The sequence below is a fragment of the Cyprinus carpio genome, chromosome A13 (assembly GCF_018340385.1).
Source record: "Cyprinus carpio isolate SPL01 chromosome A13, ASM1834038v1, whole genome shotgun sequence".
NCBI lineage: Eukaryota > Metazoa > Chordata > Actinopteri > Cypriniformes > Cyprinidae > Cyprinus > Cyprinus carpio.
This window is the reverse complement of record NC_056584.1, coordinates 1,568,931-1,585,100: the sequence shown is the minus strand read 5'-3', so window position 1 is coordinate 1,585,100 and position 16,170 is coordinate 1,568,931. Positions and strand designations below refer to the sequence as shown.

Below are 16,170 nucleotides of genomic sequence, written 5' to 3'. Positions count from 1 at the left end.
TTGACTGGCTGCTTCATTACTAAAGCTGTTGATTAAAACCCTCTGGCACTGAATGCATACAGTTTGGAGGAGAACTTTCTTCTAGTGTCCACTTGAAATGTCAATATATATGTCTTTGTATTATACTGCATGTCATTACATAAGTAGTTTTTCAACAGTTGGCAAAACAGTTTACAAACAAGCTGTTATGTGTAGGTGAGTACATTTAACGTACAGTATATACTGACAAGCTATAATAAATTTCAACAATGTAATCCAGAGGTCTTTAACCCTGCACCTGGCCTGTGACTTTTCAAGTGATCCTGAAGACCTTGATTAGCTGGTTCCGGTGTGTTTGATTGGGGTTGGAGCCAGTTGAATACATAGAATTACACAACATTATCCATAAATACATAACTCAAACCCAACATAAAAAAGCATGAATAAATCCTACAATTACTGATTACTTCACATCACCCCACATTAGCTATACATTCCTACCATAACTTCAAATGTTTGTCTATTGGTACTTATTTTTATCATCTGATTGACCAGCAGTTGGAGCAAAATATCTAACATTAATTTATACAGTGAATTTTGGTAATGTTCAGGAAACCTAAAACTTAAACTTACTTTAAACAGGGCTGCCAACTGTTGAGTTCAGTCTGGAGTGAGAATCATTCAGGAATAATTAACAAGTTTGTGATTAAGTACATGTTATTTTTATTTTTTTATCATTTTTTCTAAACTAAACTATACAGGGAACCCTTTTGTTAAGGTTACAAGTAACAGTTGATTTGTATACAAGTTAATATTATATCATTTTTATTTTTTATTATAACGTTATAACTATTCATTTGTATTAATTATAATAAAAAAAGAGTAATTATTTGAGTAAAAATATAATGATGTATTTTCTGTCAAAATCCTCCACTAATATACATTTTTCTGGCTAGTTTAGACACCGAATGGATTTTCTGAGGTTACAATGTTTTCAGGCTGCTGTCTTTCCTCGGCTGAAACACTCATTGAGTGATTGCATGAGACACTAGGCTATATTAGGGGTGCTCCGATCAGGATTTTTGAGGAGCCTTTTTTTTTATCATTTAAACTTTTTCCTGTCACCGATACCGATCTTTTTAAAGCCTTTTTTTTATCATTTAAACTTTTTGTAGTGATACTCCATTCAGGATTTTTAGACATTTATTTGAATTATTCTTTTTATATTATATTTTATATTATTATTATTATTGCCTGAATTTCTGAAATTTTTTTGAAAATGGGGGAATTCCCCTCTTTGGTGACTCTTATGAGAGGGGGGACTGTCCTTTCAAAGAAAAGTCCACTACTGATACGTGTCTGTTTACCACAAACACAACATTTATCCATTTTTTTTATTTCAAATCCAAACATTGTCACTGAAAATGCTTTTTCAGCATTGCCATTTTTTTTCTTTTCACAGTACAGTAATACAATCTTTCACAGACATGTTTAAACAATAAATATAAGCAACACATAATTCAATACTGTTTACTTTTGCTTTTACTTCTAGATTTATATATCAAGTTGCTCAAGCAATTGGCAAAACATTCAAACTACTTTTCATACGTTATCACAAACTTACCATTGACAGAAATAGTCAGCTCTACTGCCTTTTCTTTTGCATTTTAATCTTTATAGCAAGCAGTCCTGCCGTTCATAAAGAACTTTATTTTCCTACCTCCACGAGTGCCACCTATTATTGCCTTCTTTACCTAAAAGGGCTCTTTCCCTTTAAACCTAGCCAAAAAGCCACATGTGTTGACTTTGAAACACAGTAGATTTTAATAATATGCATTTATGGTGTAAATACATTTTCGTTTGAGACTTACTGATATAAAAATTATAATTAAACTTTATTGGGTTTGCTACTTGTGCTCAATGCACACTTTTTAATATTAAGGCTAAAATGTGTTTTATGATGAGGATTGTATGATTTTTTGAATAATATCGGTATTTGGTATAATATCGGTAAATGTTTAAAGTGTACCTGAAGTATACTTGCAATAGTTCCACTTTAGCACAATCAAATACACTTCAGTATATCTTTAGTTGGACTTCAGCACTACTTCTGCACGATTAAAGTGTCGCGTGAACCAGCCTGAATGTAGGCTATGCAGTCTGATATCTGCCATGGTTTCTTATGGGGACAGCTCTTTTTTGTGCCGATGGATTTTTTTTTTTTCATTGTGCATTGTTCCAGCTGTGCTGAAGTTCTGAAAAGTCAAGGCAGGCTTTTATTTTGAAAGGGTCTGTCTGGTGGGCGACAGAGCTCTGTCTCCGACTGCTCGCGCGCTTCACGCTGCCGCCGCTGAACAGATCAGACGCACGGTCGCGAATGACCGTAAAGCACGCGAAGACGCTGCTGTATCTCTGGACACTTGCATCCTCGGAGCCCGTTTGTCTCTGGAGTATCCAAGCGGGATCGTTAGTCTGTGTAAGAGAGACACAGAGAGAGCAGTGAAGGAGGAGGAGGAGGCCACTCCTTTGATAAACTGTGCAAACGCAAAAAAGCTCGCTCTTACAGCTGCGGCTGACTTGTGTTTTCATTCAGCAGATGTGTTTGGACCCATTAATCACTACAGCCGTGTGTTTGGATCCTCTGCGTTCTCGATCATTCCCGTGTCGGATCTTCAGAGAGGAAACCATGTAACCTGGTAACACGAATGCAGGTGAGACCATCCTGCACACATCTCTTTTGTCGAAGTGCCGTCTAAATACCATGGTACATAAACATGGTAATCATTCCACTAACAGTAACCAACAAAAAAACACAAACAACACCAAAACCCAACTAAAGCAAAAACAAACCCTAAACACAAAAATCACCAACTAACCCTAAACCAAACCCTAACCTTGTGCAAGTAACTACATGCTTTTAATACTAAAATCACAAGCACTTTGATTGTATTAGGCTACCTTTAAAAACATGGGGTTCTTTGGAATCATTTGAAGTAACATCTAATACCATGGGAAACTGTATTTGATACAGCTGGTACTTTGATATGAGCCGTGCCCTCCATTATTTGAAGTATAGTCAATCTCTGCAGCACATGAAATCCTGTAATCTGACCACAGACAGCTGCTGGGGTTCTTTCCTACACTTGTCTCTTAGGGATGTGTGTGTTTTGACTGCGCTCTGTATATCACACAGACTTCCTTGGTTACGTGGATCTCAGTGCCATGGCAGTAACGCAGCGGGGCCTTCAGACAGCCAGACCTCATAAACACCTGTCAAGAACGAGCGCTGTGATCCGGCTTTTGTTCTAAACGCAGAGCCAAACGGGAGACAGGAAATCCAGTCTTGTCAGTGGAATGCTTTCTTAATGTATTTTAAAATATCTGTTTGTTTTAGGCTACAACGATCTATGAATACAGAAGTCAAGTTAAATAAATAAAACATTAAATGATGAAAATATTTGTGGCGTTTAACAAAGCATTGTATTAAAAGTATTAATGCACTGAAACATTCACAGTTGAATTAAATACAGTTAACATAAAAACAATTTCGGCCAATAATTGGAAGGATCTGATTTGGGTTTGAATCTAATTTTATGTTTTTTTATAAGGGCATAATTTTGCGAGTTTATTTGATGAAGGCTGATCCTGTGGAGATTCTGCCGTGAAGGGCTCATGCATGTTATTGTTGTCTCAGGTTGGCTGCTGTATTTAGTTACCCGGCAGAAACGTGGGAGGCCTCGGGAACGTAACCTAATATGCAAGCGCTACTGTCACGCTGCTATCTATCCAGCATTCTTGGATTGCATTTTTGCGTTCAAGTTCAAGACTCCTGCTGCAGACAAAACTATTGTAAATCTGCAATGAACTTGTTTCAGAACTGATGAACTGTAGAGTTATTGAACTAAACTGAACTGAATCAAACACTGAACTGACTGGAGCTGGATAGCGACACCGTCACCTGCTGTAGAGCTGCTTTAGAGTTGAGCTGAGTTCACCTGAGGTTTGCTACATTCGCTCTGTTATTGAACTGAATTGAGCAGCATAATGGCACCATTCTGTTCAATAGAGCTGCTTTACAGCTTAAAGTGAATCTGGCCAGATTAGCACTGTTATTTCCCTGATTATTACTGTGACTATGTTAACAGCAGTTGTTCTAGCATATAGTTGTTGATTTGGAACCAGGTTATTTTGAGGGTAAAAGCTGGGCCTTTATGGGTGAATCTCTTGAGACCTGTAAAAAACATCTCTGCTTCGGTTTCTCCCCAAACCCAAAAGAAAGAGAGAACTTCCACTTTGCTTATAGAAAGGAATCTTTTGAGTTTCCTTGTGAAGTTCTTTTCATGACAATTAAGCACTTTCACCCTAATTCTCATTACTATAAAAAAACAAAATATATTTTAATATATTGTTAAAATCTAGTATCGTTATGTTACTATTTGTACTTCCTTCAACTAATGCTGATTTCAGTGATGCATCTTTGTGTTATATTACTCATGGTCACCATTGAGAATAATAGGAATTCAGTTCAATTTAAACTTAAAACTCCCGATGCATTACAGGGCTTATCTGTTACGAAAATAAAGTTGCAGTGCAAAATAAATAAAGTGACCATGCAAAATGCATCGTAAAATGCCACGGTAAGCACAGCCCAGACCCATAGCAGGCTCTTACTCAATGCAAACTGACCCAAACCCCTCAGAGACTAAGATCACGTCCAGTCATGATGCTGGAAATGCCAATGATGTCATGTGGTGTAAATGTGCTTCTGTACATTGAAGTAACCCCTGATGAGTCATACTTTGTGGGATTATGACTGATCTGTCAACTGCTTTCCTACGACAGGCTAGAGTTGAGATCGTACAGCAGCAGGAGTGACGTGAAAGCACAGGCACATCGCAGCCATGCTGGAGGAGGACATGGAGGTGGCCATCAAGGTGGTGGTGGTGGGGAACGGAGCGGTCGGGAAGTCCAGTATGATCCAGCGATACTGCAAGGGCATCTTCACTAAGGACTACAAAAAGACCATCGGGGTTGACTTTCTGGAAAGACAGATCATGTAAGCATGCTTTTACGCTTCAGTCGGGTCGCTTTGAAATGCCTTTATAGGTTTTCTATCCTCTGTGCTCTTTTACCTGGAAGAAGAAATCCATTTCTTTAGAAACGGAGTAATCTAGGAAGCTGTTTTGGATAGCACACTGTCATTACTAATGCAAAGTATTTTGCACACTTTCTGTGGTTTAAAGGGAGGTACGGGAATAAAGAAGAACGGTAGAAAATAACTTTATTAAGTATTAAGGTTAATAAACCTTTTCTTTTTAATTGTACAAAATATGCACACATTCAGTGCTTCCCTTAGCTGTGTAATATGCCAAATAAGCTCCATTAATGTTTTTTGTCACGTCACATTCAGTTACGAATTACATTAATCAAGAAAATGAGTTTTTAAAACTAAATAATGTCGTTAAACAGTAGTCAGATATTACATGTTTAGCTACTTCACGTTGCCTTGCACTCTTTCACTGTTAAAACTGAGGGGGCATGTTGGACTTCACATTCGGTCTCTGTTCTTTGATTTGATTGGCCATCTGAATCGTTCTGACATTTTGAGTAACTGTTAGACCTCTGAGGCAGACCAGACTAAAATGTGACTGTTCATCATCCTCTGACAGCAAACACAGCAGCGTGTACTAATGGAGGGCAGCAGGATGATCTCGAGAAAATCACATGATGTGTGGAGAGCGTGGCCACATCTGACACAGTGTCTGTGGTAGTGATGGCTCTGCCCACAGGGATTCTGCTGTGCTGTTCATAGTTCAGTGGACAGGGCTGATTTACATTATTTACATGTGAGAGTGACCTACTGAGTGTCAGGCGAAGCACAGTTTAGTACAGTACAGAAATGAGTGAGATGTGGTCACAGGTGTGTGTGTGTGTGTATCTTCGTATACGGCCCATCCAGTCAGAATTAACAGGCTGAGCTATTCTTTTCAGTGGGTTATTTTGACATTTTGACACTTTTTTTTTTCAACCCAAGATAAGACTCATTATTCCTTTGTTATGAATAATCTGATCTGTTGGTTTGTTTCCTTCAAGTTCTAAATAATAAGTAGGCTATTTGTATTTAATTCACTAGATTATCCATAAATAGGCTTTATCGTGAGTTATGTAATATACAAACCAGTTTGGGTTAATCCCTCTCAGGTGGACCATTGGATCGTGCTTGAACATTATAAACACAGGAATAAAGAAGGTTTTTACCTCAGATTTCTACTAGACGTAACCAGTGGAGTCCAAAAAACAAAACTCAACATCAGAACACAAACATAGATTAAAAAATAAAAAAAAAATCAAAACACAGAAATATTGTTTAAACAGTATAATACAAATTAAAAAACAGTACATTTAAGGGGAGTTACTAAACTAAACTAAAATAATATAAAATAGATGTTTAAAAAACAGGTCAAGCAACCACCTTCACATTTTTTGGGCCACTTGAAATGGACTAACACATTCGACACGTGCAGTTACTGTGATTAATTATCATGGGAAGATTTTGGCAGTACCGCCCACCTCTATTACATATAATGCTTTTTAGAAATGAGTTGGAGTATGTAGTGTGTACTACACACAGTAGTTTACTTACGATTATAGATTACATAAAAAAAAATCAATTAATAACGTAACTTACTACAAATTATATTTAGATTACTACAACTACTAATTAAATCTTGGTTACTCGTTTTAGGTAATGTATACTTTTTAGATTACTTTTTTAAATCTAACTTGTTTTAAACTTACCATTAAGTGTGCCATACTGATATAATAAAAGCAAAGAGAAATAAAACTAACAAATTAATCACATTTTTTTCTAAAATTAATCGTGATTAATCCCATTTTTAAAAAAATATAAAGTCTTTAAATATACTTTTGTACTGCAATAATTTCACATTCAATCTTCAAATTAGTGTAGAATCAACATACAGTATATTTTTAATATTTGTTTAATGGTAACGGAAGGCTCTCTGAAGGAGAGTATCACTGATAACAATACTACTGATGTCTCTAGGAATTCTACTTTTTCTTAATATTTAACCATTGAATATCATTGAATATAGGCGTTCAGCATTTCAGTGTAATTGAGAGCTATCAACCTGAACATTTAGTAGACTACTTAAAATGACTTCAATTTTACCTGTGCCCTTCAGCTTTTTTGTAAACTACACAAAATAAAAAAAAAAAAATAAATAAATCCATAAAACTTATTAATACCTGTGCCCTTCAGCAAGTAGGAAATATGAATAAAGCACTAAATTCTAAATTAAATATATATGAATCCTTAAAGCTACAAAAGTTATTGATTTCCTCTTTTTTTCTTCTGTTCTTTGATGAACAGACATCACAGTAGCTGGTTATTAGCTTATTTGGCTGCTATTACTTTGAGCTGCCGCTGCTGAACATGACACGGATCTGACACACATCCTGTTTTCTCACAACTCTCAACTCTTTACCTTTTCTAGCATGCTTCAGGTCTTAAAGTCTCTACTAAGTAACTTACTGACTTAATTCACATTGCATGCTTGTAGTTTCATTTGCACTTTAATATGAAATTATAAACAGCGTGCGCCACTGCATTTGTGCGTGCAATTGAAGAGCCTGTGCTACAAGCACAGTATGGTGACGTGGCCTGACAGCATCTCATCTGACCGCGGGTTCACTGTTGTTCTGCTGAAGCTCTCTCATCACCTGTAGCTTTTCCTCGCTCGTTTGACTCGCGCCTGGCGCTGAGATGAAGCTAGAGCACACGTCTGAAAGTCTCCCATTTGATATGATCATAAAGACGTTCTGCGTCTAAATAAACGCAATTCTTGTCAAGAAAAAGAGACAGAAGCAGCAGTTGTGAGTGGGGTGGCCAACACTAGCTCCGCCCCTGCGCTAATTGCGTTAAATATTTGTAACGTGTTAAATTGAAAAAAAATAATAATAATAATAATTGAAAATAAAAAATAAAGGGTTTCCCAAACTGAGTTTAGTGTAAGAACTGCAGTGGGTTGAAATATTAACTAAACTCTCTTATTTTAAGGAGTTTGGCTCACAAAAACATGTAAATGTTCATTACATGAACAAACATTAATAACATGGAAACAGCAGTGGCACACCCAAAGTCTTCCAGATTTGAATTTTTTTTTTCCAAAACAATATGTAATCCATAAAATTATGATCCATGAAATCTTTGAGCATTTTAAAATGTAATATATTCTACTTACAAGTACTTCATTTTTGGAATCTGATTACGTAATCCAAATCAAATGTAATCAGTCACTACCCAGCACTGACTGCACAGTAGGTGCAATAATCAACTCATACATACAAACAAAGCCTGAATCATTCACAACTTTAAACAGAAGTAAATGCCAGTAAATCTGGCTCACATTTGTCATGGCAGATGTCCTGTTTGCGTTTAAATATGGTTTATGACAAATAACAAGTGGCAACCCCTTGGGAAAAGAACATCCTCTTGCTTTTTTAGCAGCAGTTCCTGGATCTCAGTCTCTTTCCAATATACCATGAGACGCGTCATCGGCAGTAAATGCCAGAGAAAATCTCTGCGGTTTACTGTTTGCACACACAAAACGAAATGAGGAACAAATGAGCTGGCAGTGGCTTCATCTGTCGTAATGCTTAGTCAAACTAAGAATGAAAGCAGATGTGAATTGCAACCTGTCATGTGGCCCCAACAGATTTTGGGAAATGATTTGACCATTTTTACTTGTCTTTCGGCTAATTATTTTCTATTTTTCTTATTTTCTAATATCTTTTAGATATTGGCCCAATGCATATATCAGTTTGACATTTGTATGCATGCGTTTCAGAGTTAATGGTGAGGACGTCAGGCTGATGTTGTGGGACACGGCGGGACAGGAGGAGTTTGATGCCATCACCAAGGCCTATTATAGAGGTGAGAGCGTTAGAAGCGCTGGATCTTTCTCTTCAGCTGTGGACGTGTGTCTGGCTGTGAGCAGGTTTGTGATGTGTGTTTGGCCCTCAGGAGCTCAGGCCTGTGTGCTGGTCTTCTCCACCACCGACAGAGAATCCTTTGAGGCCATCAGCAGCTGGAGGGAGAAAGTGGAGATGGAGGTCGGAGACATACCCACCGTCCTGGTGCAGAACAAAATTGACCTACTGGACGACACCGTTATCAAAAAGTAAGACAGAAAGAATCAGGGTTCAGTAATGTGTCAGCGACTGTAGAGAGCGAGGTGACAAAGCTTCTGTGTTGTTGCTGCAGTGAGGAGGCTGAAGGACTCGCTAAGAGGCTGAAGTTGAGATTCTATCGGACGTCAGTGAAAGAAGATCTGAACGTCAATGAGGGTGAGCGATAAAGCATTTCAGTCCACAAAACTGATTTATGCTCAACTGGAAAATAAATGATTTTTGGTGCTGTCAAACGGTTAATGTGTGTGTACGTATTTGTATGTGTATATAAATACACACACATGCATGTATATTTAAGAAAACTATGTTATGTTTATATTTTATATACATGTAAATATTTTTTAAATATATACTGTATGTGTGTGTGTTTATATATACATAATAAATATACACAGAACACACACTAGAGCTGCACAATTAATCGAGTTTCTAATCGCGACTACAATTATGGATGCCACAATTACGAAATCATTCAGAGCGGCAATTAATTGTTCAAAGTCCACTTATGTTATTCTGTGTGCTTAAGATGTTTTTTTTCTTTCTACATGTTATCTTAAGGGTTTTCCATTGTTTTAGTATAACATTATAATACCATTCATTTTTTACTTTTTTATCATTTAAAGAAGCAACCAATCCAGTGTATATTTGACATTTGAGGCTTACTACTATAGAAAAGTGTTTTCAGCTTGTTTATTTTCATATGAAAATACGGCATGCAGTTGCATCAAACAGTGGTATAAATATCTTTCAATGTAAATTGTGATAATCATAATTTATAATCACAATTACAATTTCAAGGGAATAATCAACAATTATGATTTTTGTCATAATCGTGCAGCCCTAACACAAACACACACACACACACACACACACACACACACATTCTGTAAACAAAGGCTTTTATTTTGGATGTGATTAATCGTTTGACAGCACGACTCATTCTATATATTTTTGATGTTGTAGTTTTTAAGTATCTAGCTGACAAATATCTACAACGACTCAAGCAACAGTCAGCAGAGGAGACAGAGGTTGTTCACACATCCAGCAATAAAATAGGTAAGGGTTTTTTTTTTTTTTTTTTTTTAATTAATACTTTTATTTAGGGATGGTCATTTTTAGACATGGCATGATCCGATCTGATTTCCATTCTTGGAATTACGATTCCGAAGCGATTCTTGATCTACTTTTTTTTAATAATATATATTAATTTATTTGTTTACCAAAGTTACCAAATTTATTTGTTCATTTTTATTAAATTACCATAAGTGGGATTCTTTTTAAAATAATCACAAATAATAAATAAATCAAAACCTATCATGCTAAGAATTATAACCAACTAAAAACATACAAGCAAATATAAAGAAATAAAGGGGAACAAAGAAACCGGTTACAAGCAATAAACAAAAAGTGTTTGAAGTATCTGAGAGTTTCCAGACAAGCGCTGTTATGGATTTTTCCCTTTTCTAGAATTGTTGCATGACATCACAGACACATCTTATAGATTTAGTTTTATTACCACACTGCTAGTGTTTATTTAAATGTAGCTTTAGCGTGGCTGGTTTAAATTGTCATGACACGTTTTGAAATGGTCTCTTACTGTTTTGAGGTGTTTTCAACACTACCGGCGGCAGTCACCCCCACCAGGCCTCCGGCGATCTGAACGGCCGTGAGGTCATAAACCTGCGCCCAAACAAGCAGAGGACCAAGAAAACCAAAAACCCCTTCGGCAGCTGCAGACTGCTGTAGAATGTGTCTGAATCACGGTATGCCTTGCTGGGAATTGATGAGCCGCAGGTGATACGAAGCCTCATTAGCACTAATTAGAGTCCACTCTGAACGTGTGTCATCCAGAGCAGATCTGTCAAAAATGTGTGTGTGTGTGTGCATGCATGTTTATGTGGTTTATGAGGACACAAATTTGTATAATAACATGGTTATGACATAGGTATTACAATGAGGAGGTGATTTATGAGGACATTTTCAGTGTCCCCATAATTCAAAAGGCTTATAAATCATTCAGAATGAGTTTTTTTGGAAAAAAAAAATTCGTGTGAGGGGTAGGTTTAGGTGTAGGGTTGGGATAGGGCAATAGAAAATACAGTTTGTACAGAATAAAAATCATTATGCCTATGGAGAGTCCCCATAAACCACAAAAACCAACGTGTGTCATCATGCTGCAGGCTGCTGGCGTCCTCTGCTGGCTCACACTAGTGTTTCTGCCATCAGCAGCCTCACACAGTAAATTGGAGGTCTGTTGAGCTATTTTTAACAAGTAAATCTTTTGGACACTGCCCTTCCTCACATTTTAACAATGATTGTGGCTCAAAATTGGAATGAAAAGTGAATATATTTTCTCACAGTCAAATATATGGTGAGTTATTTCAGATGTGCTTTATCTCACGTGGTACACAGCAGGGTAGTTTTCTCTAATGAGATTATTTACAGCAGAAACACTTTCTAACACACCATTTGTGCATTTGGACTGTTCATCGTTTGTGCAATATGTCTGTATCGATGGAGTTGCATCATTTGCTATCACAATCTTCCCTTAAAAGTCATGTTCATGTGTTTCTTACATGAACGTTGTCACAAGGTTCAGTCCACATGTTCTTATAGGTATTTTTGTATGAAAAATATAGTAAAGTAACGACCTACTTAAATTCGTAACATTTAACAGAGTGCCAAATGTTTCTAAACTCTACGTACTTGTAAGAAATGTAAATAGTGTTAGTAATGGTCAGATTTTTAAATATTTCAGATGAACTCACTATCACTGATATGCATCAGCATCCTCTTCTGAAGTCTGTCATATTCTAAGAGATGGTATTATAGAAACATATTCTTTTGGGATGAAGAAAAGTTTTTTTTTATTCAGTTGGTGACAACTGGCAACGCCGCCAGATATTAAAGTGTAGAACTGCTAGGGCTGGACGATATAGCTACTAGATTTTAGATCTTGATATTATTTAGCCTTTATGAAGATGACATTGAAATGGCATTAAACAGTGATTTTTATTTTAAGTCGTTATAACCAAAAAGCTAGACAAAATGCAGTAAAAATCAAGGTATGTTTTCACACTATTCACTAAATGAACAAAACGAATTCTGTTTAATAATTTTCATTCATACGCTCCAAGCAATAAATATTAATGCTTATTTACACATTTCCCCCTCTTTTTTAATTTTGACTCTTAAATGTGCAGGAATTTTAAATGTATTTATGGCTATTTTTAATGCAATAAATGTACTTTTTATTGCATTAAAAATATTTAGCTGATTTCTAATGCTGCTATTGCAACTGAAGTTTAAATCTGATGCTGTTTAAATATCTTTCATTACTCTCGTATGCTGATGGTGGATTGTGAACATGTTCTGTAGGACCGCTGAGGCCACTGAAGTCAGTCTTCAGTACATCGCCCAGTCCTTCTCACTGATACACATTTACATGTGCACCAATTATTATGCTGCATACATATTTTTGCATTCATGAACCATCAAGCACTCAGCTTCTGCATCTACGTGACATCTGAATTACTTAAATCAAAAAACTCACTTATAGGAAATCAATAACTTATTCTAAACTAATAAACAAAAAAATCACTTTAAAGTTTTCAGTATATATTTGAGTAATGATCCACCAAAAAAAACATTTCAGAAGAGTATATTTTATGTGCGTTTCTGGAGGATCTATGACTTAAACTTGCCTCCCAAAGTCCCAGAGCCTTAAGTCACAACTGATCTTGTTTGACGTTGCTGAAAATTGATGTGCTTAATGTTTTACTCGATTTGGGTCCGTCATATTTTCGATGAACTCAGCCTTCCCTGTATTTTAATTTACTAAAATATATGATGTTACAGAATTGTTCAAACCTCCCTGCTATTTTGACACAGTGTCTTAAGAGGATAATGATGAGTTTAAGCAGGTTTTATGCTCTGTTCACTTGTTTCATGTGGCTTAGTTCTTGATTGATTATATTTGTTCATGAATCGCATGCCTTGCATTTATGGTTGAATGTGCAATCCTGGTACTTTGCCACAACGGCCTTCATGTTTACTGCGCTCATCAGCTTCATGTTAACTGGCTTGATGTGATGATTGCTGGTTTTCTCATTTGCTGCAGTGAAATGATGGCGACACTACAATGAACTAAAGGCACTTTATTTATCTGATATAATTCCTGATCATGTTATTGCTTGGTTATCTTAAATATACAGTTATCATTATTTCTAATACAGGAACTGCTTTTTTTTTTCTTCTTTCTAGTAGACATTAAGAATATGCCAGCAGCACCTGTGTATTTTTGTAGTCGGCAGAAGTGTAATTGAAGTGATTTTTGTTGTTGTTTTGTTTATTGACTGTATGATTAAAGGTCTGGATCATTCTGTGACTGATGTGTCTTGTCTGTGCTCCACACATCTCCACCGGAGATACTTAGCTCTGTTCTGCTTTCGGTCTGTTGGGTGGTTGTCAAAAAAAGGACAAAAATAAAAAGTCTTTTTATTGTACTTTTTTATTGTACTGCAGAGGCCTGTGTTGCTCCGCTGTAAAGACTCACCTGATGGCTGAACGAGAAATTCCCAGCAAGCTGAGAGCCAAACGTTCTCATTCGAATGCACAGAGCAAGAGAGAAAACCATGTGCCACTGCTTTAAAAGTAATCACAAGCCAGTTAAATCATATTCATGGGGCTTCCAGCGAGTATGTCAGTCAATCCCAACAGAATTACAGTGATTTTGCATTGCTTCATATTAGTTAATAAATCATAAACATTAGAGGAAAAAAAAAAAAAACTGTGATTTTATTTTTTTTTTTTTTTTTTTTTAAATAGTGATAGTAGTATACATCAGCATATGATTAAATGTAATTATTCATTCATTCAATTTATTTAATATCATGCAACTCGTCTTGCATGAAAAAAACTGTCAGTGGTCGATATAATTTAAAGAGGTATATCAGTTTAGCTTTTTTCTCTAAGTGAAAACATAGAAGTAAAATAAATATGCATAAGACCAAGATGGCATCAGTGGTTATAAAACCTGCAACCTGTGTGTTTGTTAGGTGTGTGTGTGTGTGTGTGTTGTCCTGTAGGCTATCAAAGGCACGTGTGGCGCTCGTCAGTCCCTCAGACTCTATTTGCCATTGGCGAGACTGGAATGATCAACTTTCTGTTTATCCATAACTTGAATGTTTTTCTCTGCATTGTCCATGTTCCTGATGAGGCTCTGGAGGCGCCTCTTGATCTTCTTCTGGTCCTCCAGGGCGCAGCTGATCACGATGCTCTGAAACTTCTGATCCAGAGGCACAGGAGGCGCGTCGGTCACACACGCGGCGTGAAGGGCCTGCAGACGCTTTCTGGCCCCCTCCGTGTCCTCCAGCACTTTACCAGCGATCTCATCGATGATGGCGGTGGCTTTTCTCAAGGCCTCTTCCTGCTGGTCGCTTCGGAGCGTATCCACAGAAATGCTCACCGTTAACGTCCTGTCCAGGAGTCTCGAGGCGGTCAGAGAGAGCTCTTCCCTTTCCCCTGAAATAAAAGTTGAAATGATGTTTATCTGTTATCCATTAGAGGCCACAAACGGTGGTCGCGCAGCACGGAGGGCGTACCGTCACAAATGCTCCTCATTTCTTGACTGTTTCGAATGGACTGGATCATCTCAATCAAGCACTCTCTCTCCTGCTCCATAGCAGCGGCTTCCTCGCGAAGAGCCTCCACCCTGAGACAGATTACTGAGATCATTTCATACCAGATACAAACCTGCTTACATAAACAAAGCCAATGAAAAACACCCAGCAACAGAAATGAACAAGGTAACATGCAAACTAACAACTGTTTTGGCCATAATTTACAATAACAGCGATCTTAAACACAGGTCAAAATTCACCTTCACGGCATAGTCTTGGTTTTATTGCTTATTCTTACCCCATAATTCTGAATTTTTAGTTTGGAGTATATAATTCATTAGAACTGTTGATTTAAGAGGCGTCTGAACTCAACAACATACAAAATCACTGCTAAACATTATATATTTATATATAATTCTTTACACACACATAGCCTTATGGTTTTTTATGAAAAATCTATACAAGAAATTTTGAAGAACACTGAATTAATTCGAAATGCACATTTAGAAACTTATACTCATTTAACGTTCTGTGTTGCAGACAGAAATGTTTGTATGATGAAAACTTGTATTTACAGTATTCTGAATCCTTCCGATATTAATCCACACTTTCCTCATATTCAGGTGCAGCGATAATGCGTTCACTTTGAAAGAGTCAAGTCGAGACTTAATGGCTCTTTCTGGATTTAGTCTGTACCGAGCTGACAATAAATATCTTACCTCGTCTCAATCTGATCCAGACTTTCCAGTAACTGTCCGGACCGGTCCGCCATTGAAATCGTTCTGGCGAATTTGCCTTTTGATGCGTCGTTCATTTTGGCGTTAATTTTCGCTTGTGCCATTATAGCTGCTGCTTAGTCGCGTTAATGAATGATTTCACGGGTGCAGTGACCTACAGCACAAACCGGAGCAGACCACCCGAGCAATATAGCGATGTTCGGTTCGCTAGTGAATCGTTCACTTTGAATGATTCAGTCGAATCGATTCGCACAGAGTTTTCAAGTCACCGAACAGTGTGACGGTAAAGTGGATGACACGTTGAGCTCTAAACAGTTAACACAATCGTTTTAAAGCATACGAGACTTATATCTGGCACAAAACATGGCCAATTCTGTAGTTACACAGTGACAGCGCATTTACACGTAGTAGCAGGCGAAACATAAGTTTGTAATTTTTAAGTGATATTTTTTTAAATAGTGATAGTAGTATACATCAGTCTATGATTAAATGTAATTATTCATTCATTCAATTTATTTAATATCATGCAATTCGTCTTGCATGGCCATATCGCATCGTAGACAACGTTGTGTGATGACAAAAAAGATTCAGTGAATGGAACCTGTTCGTTGAAATGAATC

The 16,170-nt window shown here is 36.9% G+C and overlaps 2 protein-coding genes across 3 annotated transcripts; one reads left to right on the top strand and one right to left on the bottom strand.

The window, feature by feature from the left end:
• The first annotated feature begins 2,232 nt into the window (after positions 1-2,232).
• LOC109111914 (ras-related protein Rab-23-like) lies at positions 2,233-11,177 on the top strand. 2 transcript variants are annotated; one of them, XM_042768366.1, is made up of 8 exons: positions 2,233-2,690; positions 3,173-3,324; positions 4,822-5,035; positions 8,850-8,935; positions 9,026-9,182; positions 9,266-9,348; positions 10,156-10,248; positions 10,799-11,177. In XM_042768366.1, exons 3-8 carry the CDS (start codon positions 4,881-4,883, stop codon positions 10,936-10,938), a joined length of 714 nt encoding a protein of 237 aa, XP_042624300.1. In that variant the 5' UTR covers positions 2,233-2,690; positions 3,173-3,324; positions 4,822-4,880; the 3' UTR covers positions 10,939-11,177. The 2 variants fall into 2 exon arrangements, with proteins under 2 accessions (XP_042624300.1, XP_042624299.1); XM_042768365.1 differs by lacking the exon at positions 3,173-3,324 and having other exon boundaries at positions 2,236-2,690.
• Positions 11,178-13,030: 1,853 nt separating this feature from the next.
• Positions 13,031-15,860, bottom strand: LOC109111915 (BAG family molecular chaperone regulator 2-like). Its single transcript, XM_019124913.2, has 3 exons — positions 15,533-15,860; positions 14,796-14,905; positions 13,031-14,715 (listed from the first exon to the last, which is right to left on the bottom strand). Exons 1-3 carry the CDS (start codon positions 15,652-15,654, stop codon positions 14,321-14,323), a joined length of 627 nt encoding a protein of 208 aa, XP_018980458.1. The 5' UTR covers positions 15,655-15,860; the 3' UTR covers positions 13,031-14,320.
• Between the last annotated feature and the right edge of the window lie 310 nt (positions 15,861-16,170).

What these genes read in the sequence shown, in the direction of transcription:
- LOC109111914 (XM_042768366.1), top strand. Translation starts at nt 4,881, where the DNA reads ATGCTGGAGGAGGACATGGAGGTGGCCATCAAGGTGGTGGTGGTGGGG. An exon ending in GACGACACCGTTATCAAAAA is followed by an intron (nt 9,183 to 9,265) that starts GTAAGACAGAAA and finishes TTGTTGCTGCAG; the next exon opens with TGAGGAGGCTGAAGGACTCG. An exon ending in CACATCCAGCAATAAAATAG is followed by an intron (nt 10,249 to 10,798) that starts GTAAGGGTTTTT and finishes TACTGTTTTGAG; the next exon opens with GTGTTTTCAACACTACCGGC.
- LOC109111915 (XM_019124913.2), bottom strand. Translation starts at nt 15,654, where the DNA reads ATGGCACAAGCGAAAATTAACGCCAAAATGAACGACGCATCAAAAGGC. An exon ending in CTGGATCAGATTGAGACGAG is followed by an intron (nt 14,906 to 15,532) that starts GTAAGATATTTA and finishes AATCTGTCTCAG; the next exon opens with GGTGGAGGCTCTTCGCGAGG. An exon ending in AATGAGGAGCATTTGTGACG is followed by an intron (nt 14,716 to 14,795) that starts GTACGCCCTCCG and finishes CTTTTATTTCAG; the next exon opens with GGGAAAGGGAAGAGCTCTCT.